General features: G+C 40.1%; 1 protein-coding gene across 1 annotated transcript; it reads right to left on the bottom strand.

Moving 5' to 3' along the window:
• Positions 1–597: 597 nt before the first annotated feature.
• On the bottom strand, positions 598–12,948 carry LOC100564655 (phthioceranic/hydroxyphthioceranic acid synthase). The gene is made up of 5 exons (XM_062957161.1): positions 12,751–12,948; positions 10,732–10,892; positions 10,337–10,540; positions 9,222–9,403; positions 598–6,926 (listed from the first exon to the last, which is right to left on the bottom strand). Exons 1-5 carry the CDS (start codon positions 12,930–12,932, stop codon positions 1,368–1,370), a joined length of 6,288 nt encoding a protein of 2,095 aa, XP_062813231.1. The 5' UTR covers positions 12,933–12,948; the 3' UTR covers positions 598–1,367.
• Between the last annotated feature and the right edge of the window lie 9,600 nt (positions 12,949–22,548).

The following is a 22,548-nucleotide window of genomic DNA, read 5'->3' as shown; positions in this document are numbered from 1 at the left end:
ATAAAACCCCAACCGACAGCCGCCTTAGATGTAGGGATTGGAAATAGCATTTTGGTGTAGTTTGATTTTGATTGATTGGGCCAAATTGAGGCTTCAAAAAGACTCAGGTGGTATATTGAATTATTTTAATCAGGGAATGGCGAGGAAATTGCTTTCCTGAACTGTATTGATAAGCATCTAATCAAATGGTGCCATGTGTAGGATGAAACAAGATGAAAGGGAGAGGGGGGCATGAGAACAAAAATGTTGTTGAGAAGTGAATTGTACTGCAAAACTATAAAAAAAATCCCATGGAAAACCTCATTCGGTGTACCGCTTTCTTTTCAGAGCGGTCACCCGCAGCTCTATTTGCAAATAAATCTGTGTATTTCTATTTCCTCTGTCTCCTCATTGAAAAAAAACAGGGTCTCGGAGGTTCCACAGAGTTTGCCTTTGTAAAAAAAAAAGGGGGGGGCATTGCAACTGAGCCTCTTCAATTTCTTCCAGTGTTTGAGTATGTGGCGATCATCTTGTTTCAAGGAAACAAACAGGAACAAAACCATTGCGAGTTACTACAGTGACACTGTAATTTTGGAATATTTTTTAAAATGTATTTATTTGAAAAGGAGCCATGGGAGGCGAGAGAACATGGGAACAGGATGAAAGCATCCTGAAAACAGAGAGGATATGGGAGATCAAATTAAAATTAAAAACTGTAATAACATTTGAAATTTGGCTGAAAATCAGAATTCAGTACAAACATGTAGCATATATTTATTAATGTATCAAAATCAGCATAACACTTGATTGTATGTCAGTCAACATAGATCTTGGAAAAATACATTTAAATTTTCACCTTATACATTCTTCAGTTTCCTGTGTAAAAACCTGAAACAATTTACTTAATAAACTTGTATATTTAATGGTTGTATTTTAGTAATAAGTTCCCATTACATAAAAAAGCATTTTGGTTCATGAAAATTGAGAATTTTGATTTTACTTTCTTGTAATTATTGTGTTGAATAATATACAGTATATGTGTTCAAGGTACAATTTCAAATACCAACTCTACACACAGGCATGGTGTCATCAGAAATTATGTATTTGAGCTTAAATCCTACAATAAAATTACTTCTAAAAGGGCCAGGAGTAAAAAAAAAAGTCCCCTAAACTCTCTGTTTTAAATGTTGCAACACCTGAAAATGAACATTAATATATGACAAATATTGCAAAGAAAGTATTCCAAAATGGGTGGTATAAAGAAACTGACATAAAAGAACAAATTGCCATCAAATTTAAATCAAGCATTTTTATTATTAGTAGTATAGTATTTTTTAAAAAGAAATCTTATCAACATTTTAACAAGAAAAGATCTTTGTGTTTCCTTTTCAGTAGTTCTCATTTTTTGAAATCCTGGCCTCCATGGATTTCTCTTCCACAAGTGATGCTAACCTAAGTACTGTAGTCTCTGGGTCAAGTAACTTCACAAGGGGCACATCAACCTTTAGTTCCTGAAAAATGTGATTCTGTAAAGACATAGCTAACATAGAATCTATTCCAGTAGATAAAAGGGATGTATTCATTGAGATATCACTTGCGTCTATGCCAGTGAGCTGACTCACCAATGACATGACATAGCTTTCAGCTTTCCCAGGAGCCAAAGCATGAGCTTCATGTTTTCTTGGCAGCTCAACATCATTTCCCATGAATTCTCCAATGATAGTATACATACGGCTTTTAAATGCTGAATTTCGAGAAAAGTAATGACTGCTCAAAGCCCTGAAGTTCAGCTTTGCAACAGCTTGCTGAGGATTATTCAGAAGTAAGCTTGTTTTCAGATACTCATAAATTTCATTCAGTTGTAGAGTTACGATACCTCTTGATTTCAAAAGATTTTGAATGTCATTTTGATCTTCCAATACTCCAAGATTCAAGGCGCCCCAGTTGATGGCTTGTCCTGGCAATCCATAGTTCCTCCTGTAATGGCAGAAAAGATCCAGGAAGGAATTGGCAGCAGCATAGTTGGCTTGCATTGAGTTCCCCAAAAAGGAAGAGATGGATGAATAGCACACAAAGTAGTCGAGATCCTGCCCTTCAGTGGCATAGTGAAGATTGATAGCTCCAGCAACCTTTGGACTTAAAACTTTCTCAAATGTATCAAGAGTCAATGCTTCAAGGACTGCATCATGTAAAACCATAGCACTATGGAATACACCTTTGATTGGACAGTCTGGAAAAACTTTGCTGATAGCACCCATGGCACGCTTAACTTCAGGAGTAAAAATCACATTGCACTGCAGACTGACTATCCGGCTCCCTTCATTCTGGTTCTCTATATTATGTATTTCATTTTGCTTCTCAAGACTGGGCTTTCTCCGGGATAGAATGACAATGCGTCCTCCTCCGTTTTGAGCAATAAATCTCACGGTTTCAAAGCCAAGTCCGGTGAGACCTCCTGTGACAATATAAACAGCATTGTGCTTAAATGTTTTCCTTTGGGACTCATACATTGGTATGTCAGAAATACTGCTTTTTTGCACGTTGCCTTTCAGCACAGCAAGCGGGACAGACCTGCAGGTAAAGGTGGATGTTGTCGTGGTGTCTGTCCTCTCACTGTTCACTGCCTGTTGGAAAATGGAACAGGGAGTGCTCCTAAATTGCTTCAGTTCTATTGATTTCAGCCAGTTGGAGAAAGCCTTCTGGGAATGCTTCAAAGAAGCTTTCTGGAAAATGGTGGCAAGGTTGAGAAGATGAATTCTAAAGTTTTCATGATCATTTCCGACCAGAGATCTTATGCATTCAGACTGGTGGTTATCAGGTAGGACTACAACATCCCGGAGATGTGGGAGATTAACTAATTTTTCTTTGGGTAATCTATCCACAGGAGCCAAAAAAACAAGTGCATTGCACTGAGCTACACGTTCCTGCAGCCTGCCGTCAAGTATTGTGCACACTGTTTTCCAGCCGGCTTCCCCGGCTGAGTGAGCAAGGACTTTGCACAGCACTGACTCTGGCTCAGGAGACATAATGCCCAAGGATCTGTTCTGTTTGGTTATTGGTAGCAAATGATGCACAATTTCCCATGCTATCCTGAAAAAAGACATACAGGGCACCGTTTCAAAACATGGCATTTTTCGGGTTTTCAAACATACTGCTTCTGGAATAATGACTCTTGAAGATCCAGCCACTGGATAGCATGAAACAACATCATCCCCCACTTTGAGCTTCTTCACATCAGGGCCTGTTGCAACGACCTTCCCACTGTAGTCCAAAGCCATGAGTTGGTATTTATCAACAGTATGAGAATTCCAGTACAAGGCATTTCCAAAGTTACTGCTGCAAACACTAACCGGATAATACTCTTCAGTGTGGATATGTATTCTTTCAGTTTCCAATTCTACACTGTGATTGTCAAGAGGAAAATCAGTGTAATTAGACTTCTCAGCAAACATGCCTCTTGTTGTATTAGGCTCACATGTATAAAGACGGAATGACTCCAGCTTAGAGTTATGATGAGTAGACCGGGAAAGATTATTGCTGGTCACATCTTTAACCTGAGTGCGCCTGATTTCAGAAGTGTAGATATTCCCCTGATTAATCCAGATTTCAGGATAGAGATCTGCTTTGTATCCTCCTAAAACATCCACTAAGGCCAGGATGTCCATGGTACTTGTCGAGCTGATATCAATCATCTGGAAAGCAATGTCCGTAGCTTCAAGCATGCAAGTTCGTACCATGCCATACAAAGCAAAGCCAGGGTTCACGTGGTCGACATTCCTGTCTGCAGTCCTGTAAGTGATGAGCTTGATGGAAGATTGAGGGTGACTCTTTTCTTTCAATGCAATAACAACTTGACGGAAAGCTTCACAGCACTTTGATAAACTTGCAACAATGGCATCTGGTGTTTTTTCATTCAGTCTTTGAATTCCCCACATAAACAAAACATCACTGCACTCTTGTACTTGGGTCTTCATTTTGTCCAGAGAAGGGGATTCGGGGTTCCCGGACGTTAATAATTCCTCCCACTCTTCATACATCAGAAAGGTAGAACTTTTATGCAAGTATTTTTTCAGCTGTTGAGACACTCCGGTCTTGTCAGCTAAGACTGCAAATCTGGGTGCTTCTCCTGGGGTTTGGATCATCGTAGAATGTGGAGCTCCTTTCCATTTATTTTCAAAGAGCAAATTTTTTTCATTCCTGGATGTTTCCTTGATGAGGGTTATCCCAACTCGTTTCATCTCAACCAAAACAGAGCCATGTTTATCTGTGAAGCAGCCACAAAACTCTAGGTAGTTCTCAGTCAATTTGTTGATTTTCAAATACATCTTCATTTCCTCCTCTAAAGGCCGAAGAATTACAAAACTGTTTATGCTTGATGGAAACCACGTGCCATTTTTGGAAAATTTTAGAGTCACGACTCCTGTCATTTGCATAATACAGTCTAAGAGCACTGGATGGATAAAATACTCATGCATTTCTTCCCTAATCTCTTTGCTCACTTTGATCGTGGTTATTGCTTCCTTCAATTCTTCACAAAGGAATACATCATTGAGCTGCTTGAATATCGAACCATAATGAAATCCAAATTTTGACAGTGTTTTATACACTTCATTCTTGCTGACACACAATTTACACCGCTGAAAAATATCTTTACATGCAATGCTCTTTTCTTCGAGACAGACTTCTGGGTTCTGTTTGATTCGTCCTGATGTGTAAACCGCCTCTGATGAAGAAGACAGTATTTTGAAATCTCTTCCTTCTTTTTGTGAGTCCAGTTTTACCTTTAAATCATGGGGATCTACATTTAAAACACAGGGTGAGATGAACTTAATGCTTAGTTGATATAGATTTATGGGCACTTTTGGTCTGGAGCCAGTCAGCACAGCAGCCAGAGCAAGCTCCACAAAAAAAGCCCCAGGGACGAGAGCAACGCCATTGTGTTTGTGCTCAAACAGGTAAGGAGTTAGTGCCGTGGATAAAGAGCACTTGAATTCGGTGTTATCATTGTTAACACTGTGGATTAAGAGATGATTTGAGTTTCTAGCTCTTTCAGTTGTCTGTCTGTCCTGGTTATTTAATGACCCGAGTGTCTTATGATCAAACTGATACCTGGGATAGGCTGCTGGTATACCTTGATAACCCTCAAAGAGATGGTCCCAGGATGGATTCAATCCCAGTTCAAAGAGGCCTTTTACGAGATTGAGAAGTGTTTCATGCACTCTGAAAATTTGCAAAGAAGGAAATACTTTGGTCTGAGTGCCTAAGATTTGTTGTATGTACAACTGCAAGGCTCTTTGTGGTCCTATTTCTACGAAAGCAATATTGTCTCTGTCCTTTGCTGATGTCACGATGGCCTCTGCAAAACAAACAGCTTCTCGAGCCTGTCTGGCCCAGTAGTTGCCAGTGACAAAATCACCATCTGAAGCAGCTTTCCCTGTTGTCGATGAAATCAAGTCTATTTCTGGATTCCCTTTCTTTAAATCTGACAGACTTGTTGCCAGCTCTGTCAATATTGGTTCCATCATGTGGCTGTGGTATGCAGCTGGAACATTTAAGACATGAAGAAATATGTTTCTTCTACCAAAATGCTCAGCTAGATGCTTTTGAAGACCATCAATGGCACCAGCATCTCCTGACAATGTGCAAGATTGAGGGCTGTTAAATGCTGCTATGCAGACTTTGCCAGAGTATGCACCAAGGGCCACTGACACTTGTTGAACAGGGATATTCCCGACAACTAGCATTTTACCCCCAGTGGCCTTAGCCTGAAGCCTGCTCCTGTGATGGATGACTTTGACAGCATCTTCCAGGGAAATCAAACCAGCGCAATGGGCAGCAGCCACTTCTCCAACCGAATGCCCAACAGCTGCAATTGGCCTGATGCCCCAATATTGCAGAAGGGTAACCAAAGCTACCTGCAACGTGAAGATTAAGGGCTGGGCAATCTTAGGACTTGATAAGTCCTCCTGTTCTCTTTCCATTAATTCAAAAATATCTATCGTGGAATATTTTTGAAATATTGCTTTAATTTCATTATATTTTTCTCTAAAGATTGGCTCGGATTTCAATAAAGGCTCAAATGCCTCTTTCACATTCAGGCCATTTCCAGAGAATACAAAAACCAGCTGTGGAGGCTTCTTTGCAGGAACTATTTCCATTTCTGCCCCAGAAACAAGTTCTTGTTCTAACTGTTGGAGAGATGATACCACAAATGCTTTTCTGTGTTTGTAGGTTACATGACTTCTTCTACATGCTGAAGTATAGGCCAGATTTGGCAGTGCTATGGTGTCTTTTGTTTTAAGATATCTAGCCATGTCTTCCATGGTCAATTTGAGAGAATTAACAGAAGCTGAAGAAATAAGAAATAATTCTACAGGCCTTTTGACTGAAGGAAGAACTTGGGTTTGCTTAAACTGTCTCACAACCACATGGGCATTGGTTCCTCCAAATCCAAAAGAGTTGATCCCAGCTATTCTTCCAAATTCACTGGGCTCATCCCATTTCTCTACTGTTGTTGGAATGGAAAGGTTTAATTTCTCTGTATTGATGCTACTAGTGCTTTCTGAAAAGTGCAAGGAGGGAACAATCTTGCCATGGTGCATCATGAGAAGGACTTTGATTAAGCCGGCTGCCCCAGCCGCAGACTCTGTGTGTCCGATGTTCCCTTTCACGGAGCCAATCTTGATAGGCGGGAAGTTAGAAGGCCTCTTTTTACCAAGGACATTGCCTACACTCTCTGCTTCAACAGGATCTCCCGCAGGCGTTCCTGTGCCATGTGCTTCAACATATTGTACTATGGACGGATCAACATGCACTGGATAAATTCTGCGTAGCAAATTTTCTTGCTCCTGCTGAGATGGTCTGGTGATCGGAGTGACTGACCTTCCATTTTGATTGACAGCACTCATGCTGATAACTCCCCATATTTTGCTGAAGTCTTCCTGTGCCTGTTTTGGAAGACGGAACAAGAGAACACATTTATTATGACTACAAAGAAATCCTGTTTTCTGCAATAATTTTTATTTTATAAAGTTACTAGCTTCGCCCTGCCATGCGTTGCTGTAGCTTATGGGAATCATTTGTTGGCCAGATGGAATAGCAGTGAATAGCCTTGCAGCCTCAAAGCCTGGCCGTTTTCTGGAGTAGCTGGAGTAGCACCCTCAATCAAAGAGCCGCTTTGAAGCCTGGCTACTTCCTTTGTAGGGGTATCCTTGTTTGGCCATCTTGAACTGCACTGAATAGTCTTGCAGCTTAAAAGCCTGGCCGCTTTCTACATAGGGTTTTCTTGCTAGACCTGGTTGTATGGGACGGAGTAGCCTTGTGGCTTCAGAGCTTGGGGGTTTTCTATCTAAGGGAAATCTTGGTTGGCCGTGTTGAATAACACTGAATAGCCTTGGTGCTTGCAAGCCTGGCCGCTTTCTACCTTGCGGAATCCTTGGTTGGTCAGGTTGAATAGCAATTAATAGTCTCAGTATGGCAAGTATGAATGCTGCAATTAGCCACCTTGATTAGCATTTAATGGCCTTGCAGCTTCAAAGCCTGTTTGCTTCCTTCCTGGAAGAATCCTTTGTTGGGAAGTGTTAGCTGGCCCTGATTGTTTCCTTTCTGGAATTCCCAATCTCCCAGCTTTCAGAGTGTTGCTCTTTATTTACTGTCCTGGTTTGAGAAATTATATTGTTCTGTATTATTATACCACAGTAATTATTTCATATTACAGTAGTCTCTCACTTATCCAACATTTGCTTATCCAATGTTCTGGATTATCCAACGCAGTCAGCCTTTTAGTAGTCAATGTTTTTGTAGTCAATGTTTTCAATACATTGTGATGTTTTGGTGCTAAACTTGTAAATACAGTAATTACTACATAGCATTACCGCACATTGAACTACTTTTTCTGTCAAATTTGTTGTATAACATGATGTTTTGGTGTTTAATTTGTAAAATCATAATGTAATTTGATGTTTAATAGACTTTTCCTTAATCCCTTCTTATTATCCAACATATTTGCTTATCCAACATTCTACCGGGGTGTTTATGTTGGATAAGTGAGACTCTACTATATATTTATAATCATATATTATCTGCTTAGAACTGGATTATATGAGGCTCCTTCTACACAGCTGTATAAAATGCACACTGAAGTGGATTATATGGCAGTGTGGAGTCAAGATAATCCAGTTCAAAGCAGATAATATAAGATTATAAATAGATAATATAGCTGTGTGGAAGGGCCTTGAATCTACACTGCCATATAATCCAGTTCAAATCAGATAATCTGTATTTTATAGGCAGTGTGGAAGAGGCCTGATTGAAGTGGCTCTGGGCGCCATTAAATGGCTGAGTGGGTTGCTAGGAGACAAAGTGGGTGGAACTTAGCCTTCTAACTGGCAGCAATGGGGAAAAAACAATTATTCCTCTCCCTCTAATTAGGACTTTATTTTTCTTGTTTTTTTCTGTCTAAACACAGCGGGGATGACCATGTCTTTTGTGGCCAAGTTTCGTGGGATTTGGGTGTGTAGTTTTGCTGTTTACTTTAAGTTAGAAATGGTAAGAACATCTATATATATAAAACAGTGATGGCATCAGGGCAGTGGACAAAACAACAAAACTACAGGCCCCCCAACCTCGAAATTTGACAACACAACCCATCATCCATGGCTCTAGGTTGATACAACAAAAAGAAAAGAAAAATAAAGTCCTAATTAGAGGGAGAGGAATAATTGTTTTTATCCAATTGCTGCCAGTTACAAGGCTAAGTTCTGCCCACTTGGTCTCCTAGCAACCTACTCAGCCCAGGGGACAGGCACAAGAGTTTGGAGAGACCCCTAAGGGCCATCCAGCCCAACCCTTTCTACTATGCAGCAGGACACAATCCAAGCATTCACAACACATGGACAACATATAAATACTATACAATACTACACAGGGACATAGACCCCCTCTACCCTCACCACTTTCACAGTACACAAACAACCAAATGCATACTAAACGTAAAGACAACCATACAACAGACATTCAATACCACCACTACCTCAACAATTTCTCACCAACACCACCAGACTTCGCCACAGCAACGCGTGGCCGGGCACAGCTAGTTTTTATAGATATCATATTTCTATGAACAATACGTACCCATTTGAAAACTACGACTGGAGTTAAATAAGACATACTTATCCAGCATAATTCAGAGCTCATGAAAAAATGGTTTTTTTTATCAAACAAATAATATTCTGTATTCTTACTTTCTTTAAAGGTTTCAGCAGAAGTACTGCACAGCCCTCTCCTCTTCCATATCCATCAGCATTTGTAGAAAAGGGTTTGCTAATTCCTTCTGGAGAAATCATCTTTGCTTTACTGAGCGATATGAAAACACGGGGCTCAATAATGCAGTTAACGCCAGCACAAAGAGCAGCCTCACAATCTCCTGTGATTAAAAAAACACATTTGTGGGAGGCCCTGTTAGACTCATATTTAACTACCGGGGGATAGGAAAACATTGGAATCCCACCTCTCCAGGATGCGGGATACAGTAAGACGGAGAGGGCGTGACCTCGCATAGTGATCTGAGATAGCCGTCCATCCTGCCAAAACATTTGGAAAGGTCCAAATCTTCCAGAAATGATACAGACCTTTCCTGGTGTTTTTCTAACCTAGGATCAAACCAGATGACTTAGTTTACCCCAGGTTCAATTGGATTAGCCTGTGTGCATTGTGAGGATGCACCAAGCGAATGTGATTCCTACACTGCATTAAATGGCAGTGTAGATGTGGCCTAAGTTGGATATGAAACATACATGAAATTCATATTTAATCTTGTATCTAATCTCTAAGATATCTCAATATGTACATAAATAAACCTCCTTCCCTTGATGATATGATTTATTTGCACTCTTAGCACTTTGGCCTAGATTCTTTGAACCTTATCCATGATTTTAACATTTTATCTTGTATGTGGTTTTTATGACTTGTTTTTATGGTTTGATTATTGGTTTCATTGGTTTCTTGTCTTGTTTTTATTGTTCTATTCGGGCTTGGCCCCATGTAAGCCTCCCCGAGTCCCTTCGGGGAGATGGGGCGGGGTATAAGAATAAAATTATTATTATTATTATTATTATTATTATTATTATTATTATTATTATTATTAATAATAATAATATGGGGATTCCAGCATCCAAAATCCAAAACATTACTGTTTCCAAGCATTTTACATAACAGATATTTATCTCGTATCAAATTGCTCCATGTAGCATTGAAGAGCCCTATTGACAATCAAGGTCAGACAACTTGAGTTTCCTGGAGAAAAGGCAGAATACAAGTAATTTTACTAAAGAAATATAAGTCATTCTCATTAGTTTACCTTGCTTAATTGCATGCAAAGCAAAGTGTAAAGCATAATGAAATGAGGAACAAGCTGTGTCAATGGCAATTGAAGGTCCTGTCAGATTAAAGGTATATGAAATCCGGTTTGCAGCGATGCTCATTGCTGTCCCAGTGCCATCATAATGGTTAATTGTACAGCTCGTCCTGCTCCTTATTATTCTATAATCTTGGTTCATCATTCCTGTGAAAACAATAGATGTTCTATAATAGAGGAAGTAAGAAATGCAACAGGTTTCAATTTGTGTAATTAACATACCATTAAACTGACTTGTGCTAATTGAGCCATTACATATTCTGTAAAGTGGAGTAAAATTGTGTAGTGGCATATAATCATGTAATAGCATAAACACATAAATGTTTTAAGAATCTTACCAACAAAAACTCCAGTTGTGGAACCATTAATATTTTCTCTAGTGACTCCTGCATCTTCCAATGCTCTATAAGTGCATTCCAGGAGTAACTTCTGCTGTGGATCCATATACTCCACTTCCACATCATTAATTCCAAAAAGCTTGTTGTCAATTGTGTTAAATCTATAAAAAAAAAAACAGAAGCCCAAATGATTATATAATATTACCAACACATTCATTTACAAGGCAACTAAATATTTTCACATTTAAAAATATTTCCCGTATTTGTTTAAATAACAGTGAAAGAGGGTGAAAAAAATAGACATTATATTGGAAGTGGGATCTTGGATCCCATCAGATGGAAGTTGTCCTCCATTTCTACACACTTCAAAGGCAGAATCCCACAGAGCCCATCAAATGACAGATACTACTTCCAGTGGTTTCCTACGGGATTCTGTCTCTGCAGTGTGTAAAAACGGATGGATTTGAAAGATGGGTAGAAATTGACTCCACTTCTTTCCGGGCACATAGAATATGGGTATCTTTCCTTGGAATGGGAAGTAGTGTGACTCTGTTGTGTGGCTTTTCAGTGTGGTTGTTCAATGCTTCTTCTCTCAACATTAGTGGTTTAAAGATAGCATGAGTTGCATTGAAAGAAGCATTTTAAAAGTGTACGGGTCTCCTTGGGAGGAGAGCTCCAAAGCAGAGGAACAAATCCCATGGAGAGAAGTGTTTCAAAAGTGTGTGGGTTTCCTGGAAATGGGAGGAGGCAACCCGCTTGTGTAATGATTAAGCTAGAAATGGGAGGAGGCAATCCTATGTGATGGGGATGAGTAAATTTTCCATCTTCTTTAAAGAAGGAACACCATGGAACACCACGCAAAGAAGATGATTCTTCCCGCTTTCCCCACTCCCCTTGTGGGATGAGGTGCTAAGACAGTGGAGACCAAGCATTCAGTTAACAATGCACACACATAGAAGATTAAATTCAAAGTACTATGAGTGGGCGTACAAACTGTATGGGAAGATCTACAGCTCTCAGTCTCTTTAAGTGGTTCCCAAACTTATTTGGCTTACCGTCCCCTTTCCAGAAAAAATATTACTCAGCGCCCCCTGGGAAGGGGGCGTGGCTTAGAGGGGTGGGCATGGCTCCTGCTCAAGAGGGTGGGGGTGAGCCTCTCCTAGTCCAAGATGCAGGGCTGGGGGGGGGGAGGTGGGGGGGGGCCACAAGTGGGCAGCCAGGACTGGGATGGGTGGAGTTATGAGCTCTGAAGCAGGGCTAAGCTTCTATCCCTGTCCTGCGGTGCCTGCCAGGACACAGGGGGCAGGGCTAGAGGAGGGGATGGAGACTTTTCCCAAGTGCCTGACAGAGCTGAACCTCTATACCTCACCCCTGTGTTCTAACAAGTGCCTCAGGGAAGGTATACAGAGGCTCAGCCCTGTCTCACCCTCTTGGGAAGAGGCCCCACCCCAGCCCCACCCTTTAGTCCTAAAAGGCCTCTCAGGAGAGGTATAGAGGCTCAGCCTTGTCTCGGGCTCTTGGAAAGAGGCCCCGCCCCCTTCCCTAGCTCCGCCCTCTGTGTCCCAACAAGTGCCTCAGGAGAGATATAGATTCTCAGCCCTGTCTCGGACTCTTGGGAAGAAGCCACGCCACTCCTCTAGCTCCGCCCCCGTGTCCTAATAGGTGCCGTCACCGCCCCCCTGGATCGCTGCAGCGCCCACCAGGGGGCGGTAGCGCCCACTTTGGAAATCACTGGCATATTCCTTACATTTCCTCCCAAAAATGATTTCTAATTATACTTAAAACTGGATGTAATAAAAAAAAACATATTTAGATACTTGGTTCTAGGATTCTATCAAGCATAATCTCCTGCTACACAATAGCAAGAAATGCACAATGCAGATACAGTAGTAAATTATCTTGTTTCTTGCTGTCACATTCACATACCGACATCTTCTGCAGCAAATGAAATAAACTAGTATATGTTTTGAGATTGTTTATGATCCACATTGAAAGTATGATATAATACTTAAAGCTTACTCGTCAATAAAGGCTGCATGTTTTGTGGTTGTTTTTCCTTGTTTGTTGCTGTCTGTATCATACCACTCTGTTGTGTCAAATCTTTCTGGAGGTATTTCTTGAACACAGTTTTTGCCTTCTACCAGAACTTGCCAGAAATTATCAAGTCCTTCCCCTGTTGCGAAATAATATTTTAGCAGCATTAACGATTTCCTAATATTACAATTCTCAAGATTAAATTTGCCAAGTATACATATAATTTGTGAAAGACATTTAACGTGGCTGAAATGTTTGCAGATAAAATGAATAAATAAACGTATGCAAAATGTAAAAATCAGGGTATCATTTGATAATGAAATTGTGGCTTTCTGTGTCTTCAAATTAAATAAATAAATAATCAACCATGCATGAAATATGCCCAAGTATAAAAATTGTGCCGAATACCTATTTTTAAAGTTTTAAAGTCCAAGTTGTATTTCTCAGCAATAAAAAGGTTACAAGCAAACAACACTATTTCACTTAGCATTGTAAACAATACATACCCCCAGGAAAATTGCATCCAATTCCCACAATTGCAACTTCATCTTGTGTTTCCATAATTCTTTATTGTTATTCTGAAATTTTAAAAAGCATTTTAAATAATCCAGTTTTATTATTGGGTAAATGTTTCAATGGGGACATGAATGCTCTGAAGGAGAGGTTTGGAAAGTTCTGCAATTGTATGAAAATGTAACGTAATGGAGAGGGTTAGAAAATTGCTTCCCCTCACAACGTTCTTAATCAGATTAGGAAATTGGTGGCTGCTGTTTGAAAGGAAATTCTACTATACAGCTAATGACATGTTTAAAGTCATCATTGATTTTGTACCCAGACAATATTTTTAGTATATTTCATCAAGATTAGCGTTACTATGCTGCCAATAGTTATGATAGATATTAAACATACACACTAGGCATGTGCAATCAAAATGATTTTTGGTCCCTCTTCACAGAGATTAATCTGTGGGATCTTCTTCACAGAGGTTTCTTCACACTCAGAGGAAAAACTCCTGTTTAACTCTCACTCAGGGTCTTAGAGTTGAGAGGGACATGGGTTTTAAAAAAGAGAACTTTCAAAGAATCATAGAATCATAGAATAGTAGAGTTGGAAGAGATCTCATGGGCCATCCAGTCCAATTCCTTGCCACAAAGCAAGAAAATTGCATTGAAAACATCCCCAACAGATGGCCGTTCAGCCTCTGTTTAAAAGCCTCCAAAGAAGGAGCCTCCACCACAGCCCGGGGCAGAGAGTTCCACTGCTGAACAGCTCTCACAGTCAGGAAGTTCTTCCTGATGTTCAGGTGGAATCTCCTTTCCTGTAGTTTGAACCCATTGTTCCGTGTCCTAGTCTGCAGGGCAGCAGAAAACAAGCTTGCTCCCCTCCTCCCTATGACTTCCCCTCACATATTTGTACATGGCTATCATGTCTCCTCTCAACCTTCTCTTCTGCAGGCTAAACATGCCCAGCTCTTTAAGCCGCTCCTCATAGGGCTTGTTCTCCAGACCCTTAATCATTTTAGTCGCCCTCCTCTGGACGCTTTCCAGCTTGTCAACATCTCCCATCAACTGCGGTGCCCAAAGATACATGTAATGACTACAAGTCCCATATGTTTTGATTGACCTAAGTTGCAAAAGGCCTATGTCTGAGGAAAGCCTGTGCTTGAGAGAAAATGCTGATGTTTGGGGAAAGAGTTGTTCCAGAGAAAAGAAGTCACTTTCAAATAATAACAATACATCAAGTCAGAACCTTACCCACTAGAATTCTCATACGGTTTTAAACCTATACTTGCAACAAGTCAATAACATAAAAGCACCATTGTCTAAAGAATCACATGATGTTAAAGCATAGAAAACCAATGGGATTACATTATGGTTAAGATGCTTGTGACGTAGCCAACATTAGACGAATGAGGTAAATGATCTTTGTAAGCCAATAAGAATATGCTTACTATTTTCTGTGGAAGTGATAAAAGCCCTTGCAACCATTTTGAAAGTCAGACTAATCCTTTGATTGCATGTATTATCCTTCAAATCAAGTTATTTAAACAATAATAAGTTTCTTCCTTGGAGTTAAGCCATCCATTGAGTGTCTTTGTGCAAAATGGAATAACACTATGTACCACGATTTTTGATCCTGGGTTATAAATGCCATTTCCTTATTGGTTCTATCATAAAAACATGGGAAAAGTGCAAAAACGTTTTCATGGGGCATCCTGTAGCACATTTTCCTATAGTTTTTCAATGAATATCTCGTAGAGTCCCAACCAAATCAACATGGCAGCCACAAAAATGAAATTTCTGAAATATAACTACTTTCAAAGTATGTACAGTAGAGTCTCACTTATCCAACATAAACGGGCCGGCAGAATATTGGATAAGCGAATATGTTGGATAATAAGGAGAGATTAAGGAGAAGCCTATTAAACATCAAATTAGGCTATGATTTTACAAATTAAGCACTAATACATCATGTTATACAACAAATTTGACAGAAAAAGTAGTTCAATATGCAGTAATGCTATGTAGTAATTACTGTATTTACGAAATTAGCACCAAAATATCACAATGTATTGAAAACATTGACTACAAAAATGTGTTGGATAATCCAGAACGTTGGATAAGCAAGTGTTGGATAAGTGAGACTCTACTGTATTTGTCACATTGCTATGGACATGCAATAAATAGTTCTTTTGCAGTTTGAAGGTCCAACTTTTGTGGTGTTTTTCCTTGCCCTCTCCACAGAAAAGGGGCTTCCTGCTTTTGACTTTGGATTAAGAGGAGTATTTTTACATCTTTCACATCTTTGCCCCTTCAGAGTCACAGTCTTTTTCTTGAATGAAACAGTAACAAAGTTTATTTTATTATTGTCTGGTACAGAAGCGTGATGGTTACATTGGAACTTTGCTTTCTTAGTTGAAATTACAATGTTGAAATTACTATTTCCTCTTAAACAATCTTGCAAACACAACAAGGAACACTTTTATTTCACAGAGGCAGTTCTCTGACTATTCTCAACTTATTATCTTAATTATTCCAGCAACTATCTTCTGTTAACACATTTATTAACCTATCTTTACTGTCCACAACTCACTATCCTGTCCTAACAGATAGCTTTCCCCATCCTAACTGCTTTAGAACGTTCAGCTGCTCTCCCCAACTGCCAACTGCCAACTCCACTTTTTAAAAACTCTGGTGCATGCTCATTTACATATGGCCAATCCGGTCGCTGCTATGTAAATTAGCTCCTTTCTTGAGGTCAGATTCCGAGTGCTACAAAATGGTGGTTCACACATCAACCTTGCAAGGTAAGCTATGTCTTAACTATTACAACAAGTTCTAAATTTCCCATATAATTACACATTTCGCCCTTCTTTGCCTCGGTCTTCTCACAAAAAGAAAGCCATCTTCAACCTCAGCAACATGGAATGGACAAAGGATTGGGGGAAATCCAACCCCAAATAGGGAGACAAGTTGTCCAGGAACACCTGGCCTCTCTAAATGAATTCAAGTCCCCAGGGCCAGATCAGCTACATCCAAGAGTATTGAAGGAACTAGCTGAGGTTATTTCAGAACCACTGACAATTATCTTCGAGAGTTCTTGGAGAACGGGAGAAGTCCCAGCAGATTGGAGAAGGGCGAATGTGGTCCCTATCTTCAAGAAGGGAAAAAAGAACGACCCAAACAATTACCGTCCGGTCAGCCTCACGTCGATACCAAGCAAGATTCTGGAAAAGATCATTAAGGAAGTGGTCTGCAAACACTTAGAAACAAATGCGGTCATTGCTAATAGTCAACACGGATTTACCAAAAACAAGTCATGCCAGACTAATCTGATCTCTTTTTTCAATAGAGTTACGAGTTGGGTTGATACAGGGAATGCTGTGGATGTAGCCTACCTGGATTTCAGTAAGGCCTTCGACAAAGTCCCCCACGACCTTCTGGCAAACAGACTAGTAAAATGTGGGCTAGACAAAACTACGGTTAGGTGGATCTGTAATTGGCTAAGCGAACGAACCCAAAGGGTGCTCACCAATGCGTCGTCTTCATCATGGAAAGAAGTGACAAGTGGAGTGCCGCAGGGCTCCGTCCTGGGCCCGGTTCTGTTCAACATCTTTATTAACGACTTAGACGAAGGGTTAGAAGGCACGATCATCAAGTTTGCAGACGACACAAAACTGGGAGGGATAGCTAACACTCCAGAAGACAGGAGCAGAATTCAAAACGATCTTGACAGACTAGAGAGATGGGCCGAAACTAACAAAATGAAGTTCAACAGGGACAAATGCAAGATACTTCACTTCGGAAGAAAAAATGGAAATCAAAGATACAGAATGGGGGACGCCTGGCTAGACAGCAGTGTGTGCGAAAAAGACCTTGGAGTCCTCGTGGACAACAAGTTAAACATGAGCCAACAATGTGATGCGGCTGCTAAAAAAGCCAATGGGATTCTGGCCTGCATCAATAGGGGAATAGCGTCTAGATCCAGGGAAGTCATGCTCCCCCTCTATTCTGCCTTGGTCAGACCACACCTGGAATACTGCGTCCAATTCTGGGCACCACAGTTGAAGGGAGATGTTGACAAGCTGGAAAGCGTCCAGAGGAGGGAGACTAAAATGATTAAGGGTCTGGAGAACAAGCCTTTTGCTTGGCATGTTTAGCCTGCAAAAGAGAAGGCTGAGAGGAAACATGATAGCCATGTACAAATATGTGAGGGGAAGTCATAGGGAGGAGGGAGCAAGCCTGTTTTCTGCTGCCCTGCAGACTAGGATACGGAACAATGGCTTCAAACTATAGGAAAGGAGATTCCACCTGAACATCAGGAAGAACTTCCTCACTGTGACGGCTGTTCAGCAGTGGAACTCTCTGCCCCGGACTGTGGTGGAAGCTCCTTCTTTGGAGGCTTTTAAACAGAGGCTAGATGGCCATCTGTCGGGGGTGCTTTGAATGCAATTTCCTGCTTCTTAGCGGGGGGTTGGACTAGATGGCCCATGAGGTCTCTTCCAACTCTACTATTCTATGATTCTATGATTCTATGATTCTATGATTCTAGATGACAATTCAAATACTAGAACAAATTAGTATGTTGCCTTTTGGTCCTGTGATGATTCATATCACAAAATGCAGAACACATTTCCGCTTGGCCCGTGCAGGCTTTGGCTTGGAAACCTTTCCATTACAGCTGGTTTGGAAATTCCTCTGTGAAGCAAATGTCAGAATATCCCTCTAATAAAGAAAAGCAATCTCTACAATTTTCTACAATTTTGCAATGTGTATTAATTTATTAAAAAACATATTATATTAATATAATATTTTATTATATGAGTAGATTTTGTACATTTAATCCATAGTAAGGTAAAGATAATCCACACAGGGGAGAAGCCGTATCAGTGCTTGGAGTGTGGGAAATGCTTTGGCCAGAGTGATTCTCTCAAGTCACACCAGAAAATTTACACTAGGGAGAAGTCCTATAAATGTAGGTAAAGGTAAAGGTTTCCCCTGACGTTAAGTCCAGTCGTGTCTGACTCTGGGGATTGGTACTCATCTCCATTTCTAAGCCGAAGAGCTGGAGTTGTCCATAGACACCTCCAAGGTCATGTGGCCAGCATGACTGCATGGAGCGCCGTTACCTTCCCCTTGGAGCGGTACCTATTGATCTACTCACATTGGCATGTTTTCAAACTGCTAGGTTGGCAGAAGCTGGAGCTTACAGCTCACTCCGTTCCCCAGATTTGAACCTGGGACCTTTCGGTCTGCAAGTTCAGCAGCTCAGCACTTTAACACACTGAGCCACCGGAGGCTCCATTCATTTAATCCATACACCTCATTTATTTCTCATCCCCATTTCTCTACTCTCTTCCTATTTCTCACTCTTCTTCCATTCTATATTATCCACTCATTTATCTACAATATCTTAGTTCTATTTGCATTTTTGTTTTTGTTTTTTCCCTCCCCCTACCCCATACCCATACCAAGGCAGTCCTTCCTAAGCTCATCACAAAACTATGCAAAACAGTTGAATGTTCTGCAGAGGCATAAGTAAAGCACATCTGTTTACAAATCTTGTAAGCAATTAGCCATACATAGATAAAAAATAATTATGTTTGTGCTAGCTCTGCTCAGATCAGACAGAATCTACTGTCTTTAGGGTATTAAGTAAATCTCTGTGCTGGGCTGGAAAGAAATTCTAAATGGATGGCCCTTTGGGGCCTATTCCAACTCAATAAAGGAAGCATATTAATGTTTGGAGGCTGGATGGCCATCTGTCAGGAGAGTTTGAATGGTGCCCTTCTGTCTGGAAGAATGGGGTTGGACAAGATGACCCTTGGGGGTCCCCTTCAACTCAATAGGTGAAAAATATTAATTAGTTTAGAGGTTGGATGGCCATCTGTCAGGGGTGTTTTGATGGTGTATTTACTATGATTTTTGTTCCTAGGTTATAAATGTCATTTCCTAATGGGTAATATCATAGAAATATGGGGAAAGTTTATTAAACTGCAAAAACTTTATCTTGTGGAAGGGACATTGTGCTATGGCACATTTTGCTTTGTTGAGTCTCCACTAATTTGATGTAGTTTGTGCCACACAAACAAAGTTTCTGGACTAGAACAACTACTTTCAATGTAAGGACTATACCATTAAACAGGAAATAACACTTTCAAACTAGGAACATGTTTTCTTTATTATTAAAAATGTTGTTCATAAAAACTTTTAAAATCCATGGATAAGTGAAACATTCTGAAATTTGGTGGGCTAACAGTGATCAATGTGCTCTACCATTGTAGTAAGCTTCACCCTAATAGCTTTAAAAATGAGGGAGAAAGGAGCCCCTGAAGTTTCCCCAATTATAGTAATTTAATTATGCGCAATTACTATCATGAAATAGTAGCAAAATTTCATTACTCTTGTTATAATAATGAAAATTTCACTAAATTTACTTTAGAAACACTTTGCGCCCCCTCCCACCCCAACCCCCATTTTGTAATGACTTTGTACATTTTTTCTCAATCGCACATCCCTAGTATTTAGGTTAAATAAAATATTAACTGTCAATCAATTTTATATTTTAAGAAAATTTCAAAAGTGAACATTTTAAGCATGTACACACTGTTGCTAACTATGTCTCAATATTCTATAAAGTGAGGCATTCCCAAGTGAACAAAGGAGTGACTCACTTTATAGGACATTGGCCACACGTATTCTGTTATTATGTGGTTCAGAATCGTGCAACCAGGATATAACTACAAAACTTGATCCTAACTATCATTTTCAAAGGGGAAAGCTCTGACCTATCTCACATTTATATATGCGCATCTATCATGTGTTTAATCCACGTATATTGTGTGTGTGCCTTCAAGTTGTCTATCAATATATGTGACCCACCCATCAATTTAAATTTAAATAAATTTTGTAAGACAAGGAATGCTCAAATAAATTTTGTGAATCGCTCTGCTGAAATCAGAATAATTTAATTATAGTTCAGTGAGGCTAATATTCAATTTAGCTTACTATAGACACACACATATGATATACAAGAAAAAGCTAATTAACACTAGTACACAGGCAAAGAAATAAAGTCCATACTACGTTTAAGTTTATTTCTCTATTACATTTTAGTTCCTTAACAAAGGTGCAATCTGTTTAAGTAAGACCTACCTGAGGTGTGGATTTCTCAGGGCTCGTACACTCTTCATAAAGATCCGTTACAAGAAAAGTGGCAGATAATTCCCATGTTGAAGATCACCATTCCTAACTCTGTACCAGAATCTATATGAGGTACCTAGCTGTCCTACAGATTTTTAATATGATCAGATTAGGTTGGCTGGTTATACCAGTTATAGTTTCTGACACGTAGGTAATACACAACTATGTACTGTCGTGGTATGCTCTTTCTCAAGTATCACAGATCCGGGAAACCTCATGAAACATGACTAACATTTTGAAATATAGAATTGTTGTAACAAAGAAGTAGCAACAGAGTCACAGCCGCAAAATCTCCATACTACTAATGAAAGAGTGGGATCCCACTGAAAAGCAACAGATCCTAATATTTCTTTAACGTGTGTCACTATCAGAATTAGGAGCAGCAACTCATGGGTTGAGTAAGATGATGGAAACCACATATGTAACCGACAGGAATCTGGCACTACAGTACAGTTTACTACCCTTAATCTGGATATTGCCCTTACTACTCTATATACACATGTAATTTTAGTCTGAAAAAAAAATCACACATACCTCAAAATGGATCAACGTATCTGTGGGTCATTGTGAAGAACGTAGAGCACTGAAAAGCAAGAGCAGGGTCTTTCCTGGGAGAACCTAGAAGAAGCACCGGCCCCCTTCTTCTAGCCCTTTTGAATGCTTGGACCAGTGGTTCCCATCCTGTGGGCTCCCAGATGTTTTTGCCTTCAGCTCCCAGAATCTCAGCATTTCCTCCTCAAGGCATTCTCTTTTAATATCAATTCTGAATTATGAGAATCAGTACTACATGCAAATCTTGTCAGCTAAAAAGCATTTATATTAATCTTCTGGAACACAAACCAGCACTTGACTTTTATCACAGTGAAATCAAAACCCCGCAAGATGCAAGTTCTGCTATCAGTAGGAAGGTGACTTGGGAACAGGTTTGCAACCAGTTCTGTAAGGGGTTGTGCACTTCCTGAAAGGTAAGATTTTTAGTCTGGTATTTGCTGTTCTTGGATTCCCCAGTGATATCCGTGGTGAAGCTTGTTCTTGCACAGTTCTGCATGTTGCACCATCTGTGATCTTTCCTCAGTTTAGCTTGCCGTCCATAAGACATTCATAACTTGCACCATGAGTTGACTACTAAAATGTACTATGTGTGGTCTGTCTTTTGAGAATGACCCAGTGTTTCAATCAGTCCCACACTTAACAGCTAAGTCTCTAAGTCGTGCAGAGTATAGTGGTCATATTGCTTATGTACTGAAAAACTTGTCTTGGTTGTCAGCTACTTTTAGGCCTGGTTTAAAATGTTGGGTTAAATCTCTAAAGCAGCGGTTCTCAACCTGGGTTTCCCAGATGTTTTTGGCCTTCAACTCCCAGAAATCCTAACAGCTGGTAAACTGGCTGGGATATCTGGAAGTTGTAGGCCAAAAACATCTGGGGACTCCAGATTGAGAACCACTGCTCTAAAGGCCTACTTAGCTTGGAGCCCACCTGTTTAAGGGTACAGCTACACAGTAGAATTAATTGTTGGGAAATCATCCTGGACTACTCAAATCCAAATGTAGTTAGATAGATGATAGAGTTAGATTGAGGGAATTCTTTCCCTGTTTCCAAAGCATGCCTAGACAGGCTTTACTGTGTTTCACTCTATCCTGTTTACGTCCCTTACTTTGAAGTTAGTAGAAATGTGAATCTTTAGGGACACTAACTTCCCATTGGTCAGAATGTCTTTTATGGCCCCAATAAACTGGACCATGCGGTTGGAACCATTTTTTGGTTCTCTCTTCTCCCTTTTTCTTCAAGCTAACAAGCTGCATCCTGCCATCTCTCCTGGCAAGATGTAACTATGTAGATGTTTGTTATTTTTCCTTTCTTATTTTTTCCTTAGAAACCAGTCTATAGTAATCTAGACAGCTCCCAGGCCTTTCTATCTACAATGGAGTGCTTTTTACCTGAATAAACACTTTTGAACTTTTATTGAGACTCTGTAGTCCATTGCAAGGCTTCTCTTGCTCGCCAGTGTAAGTAACTGTTGCATTTAAAAGCTTTGCTTTTGCTACTCTGCTGATTTTGGTGGAATCTCCCCCAGAGAGGG

The sequence above is a fragment of the Anolis carolinensis genome, chromosome 6, assembly GCF_035594765.1.
Source record: "Anolis carolinensis isolate JA03-04 chromosome 6, rAnoCar3.1.pri, whole genome shotgun sequence".
In the NCBI taxonomy this organism is placed as follows: Eukaryota; Metazoa; Chordata; class Lepidosauria; order Squamata; family Dactyloidae; genus Anolis; species Anolis carolinensis.
Note: the sequence above shows the minus strand (reverse complement) of the source record. Positions and strands in the feature narration are given on the sequence as shown.

Coding starts and splice junctions, on each gene's coding strand:
- LOC100564655 (XM_062957161.1), bottom strand. CDS start 12,932: ATGCTGCTAAAATATTATTTCGCAACAGGGGAAGGACTTGATAATTTC. Junction 10,541..10,731: donor CACAACTGGAGTTTTTGTTG/GTAAGATTCTTA, acceptor TTGTTTTCACAG/GAATGATGAACCAAGATTAT. Junction 6,927..9,221: donor TGCTGAAACCTTTAAAGAAA/GTAAGAATACAG, acceptor CTTCCAAAACAG/GCACAGGAAGACTTCAGCAA.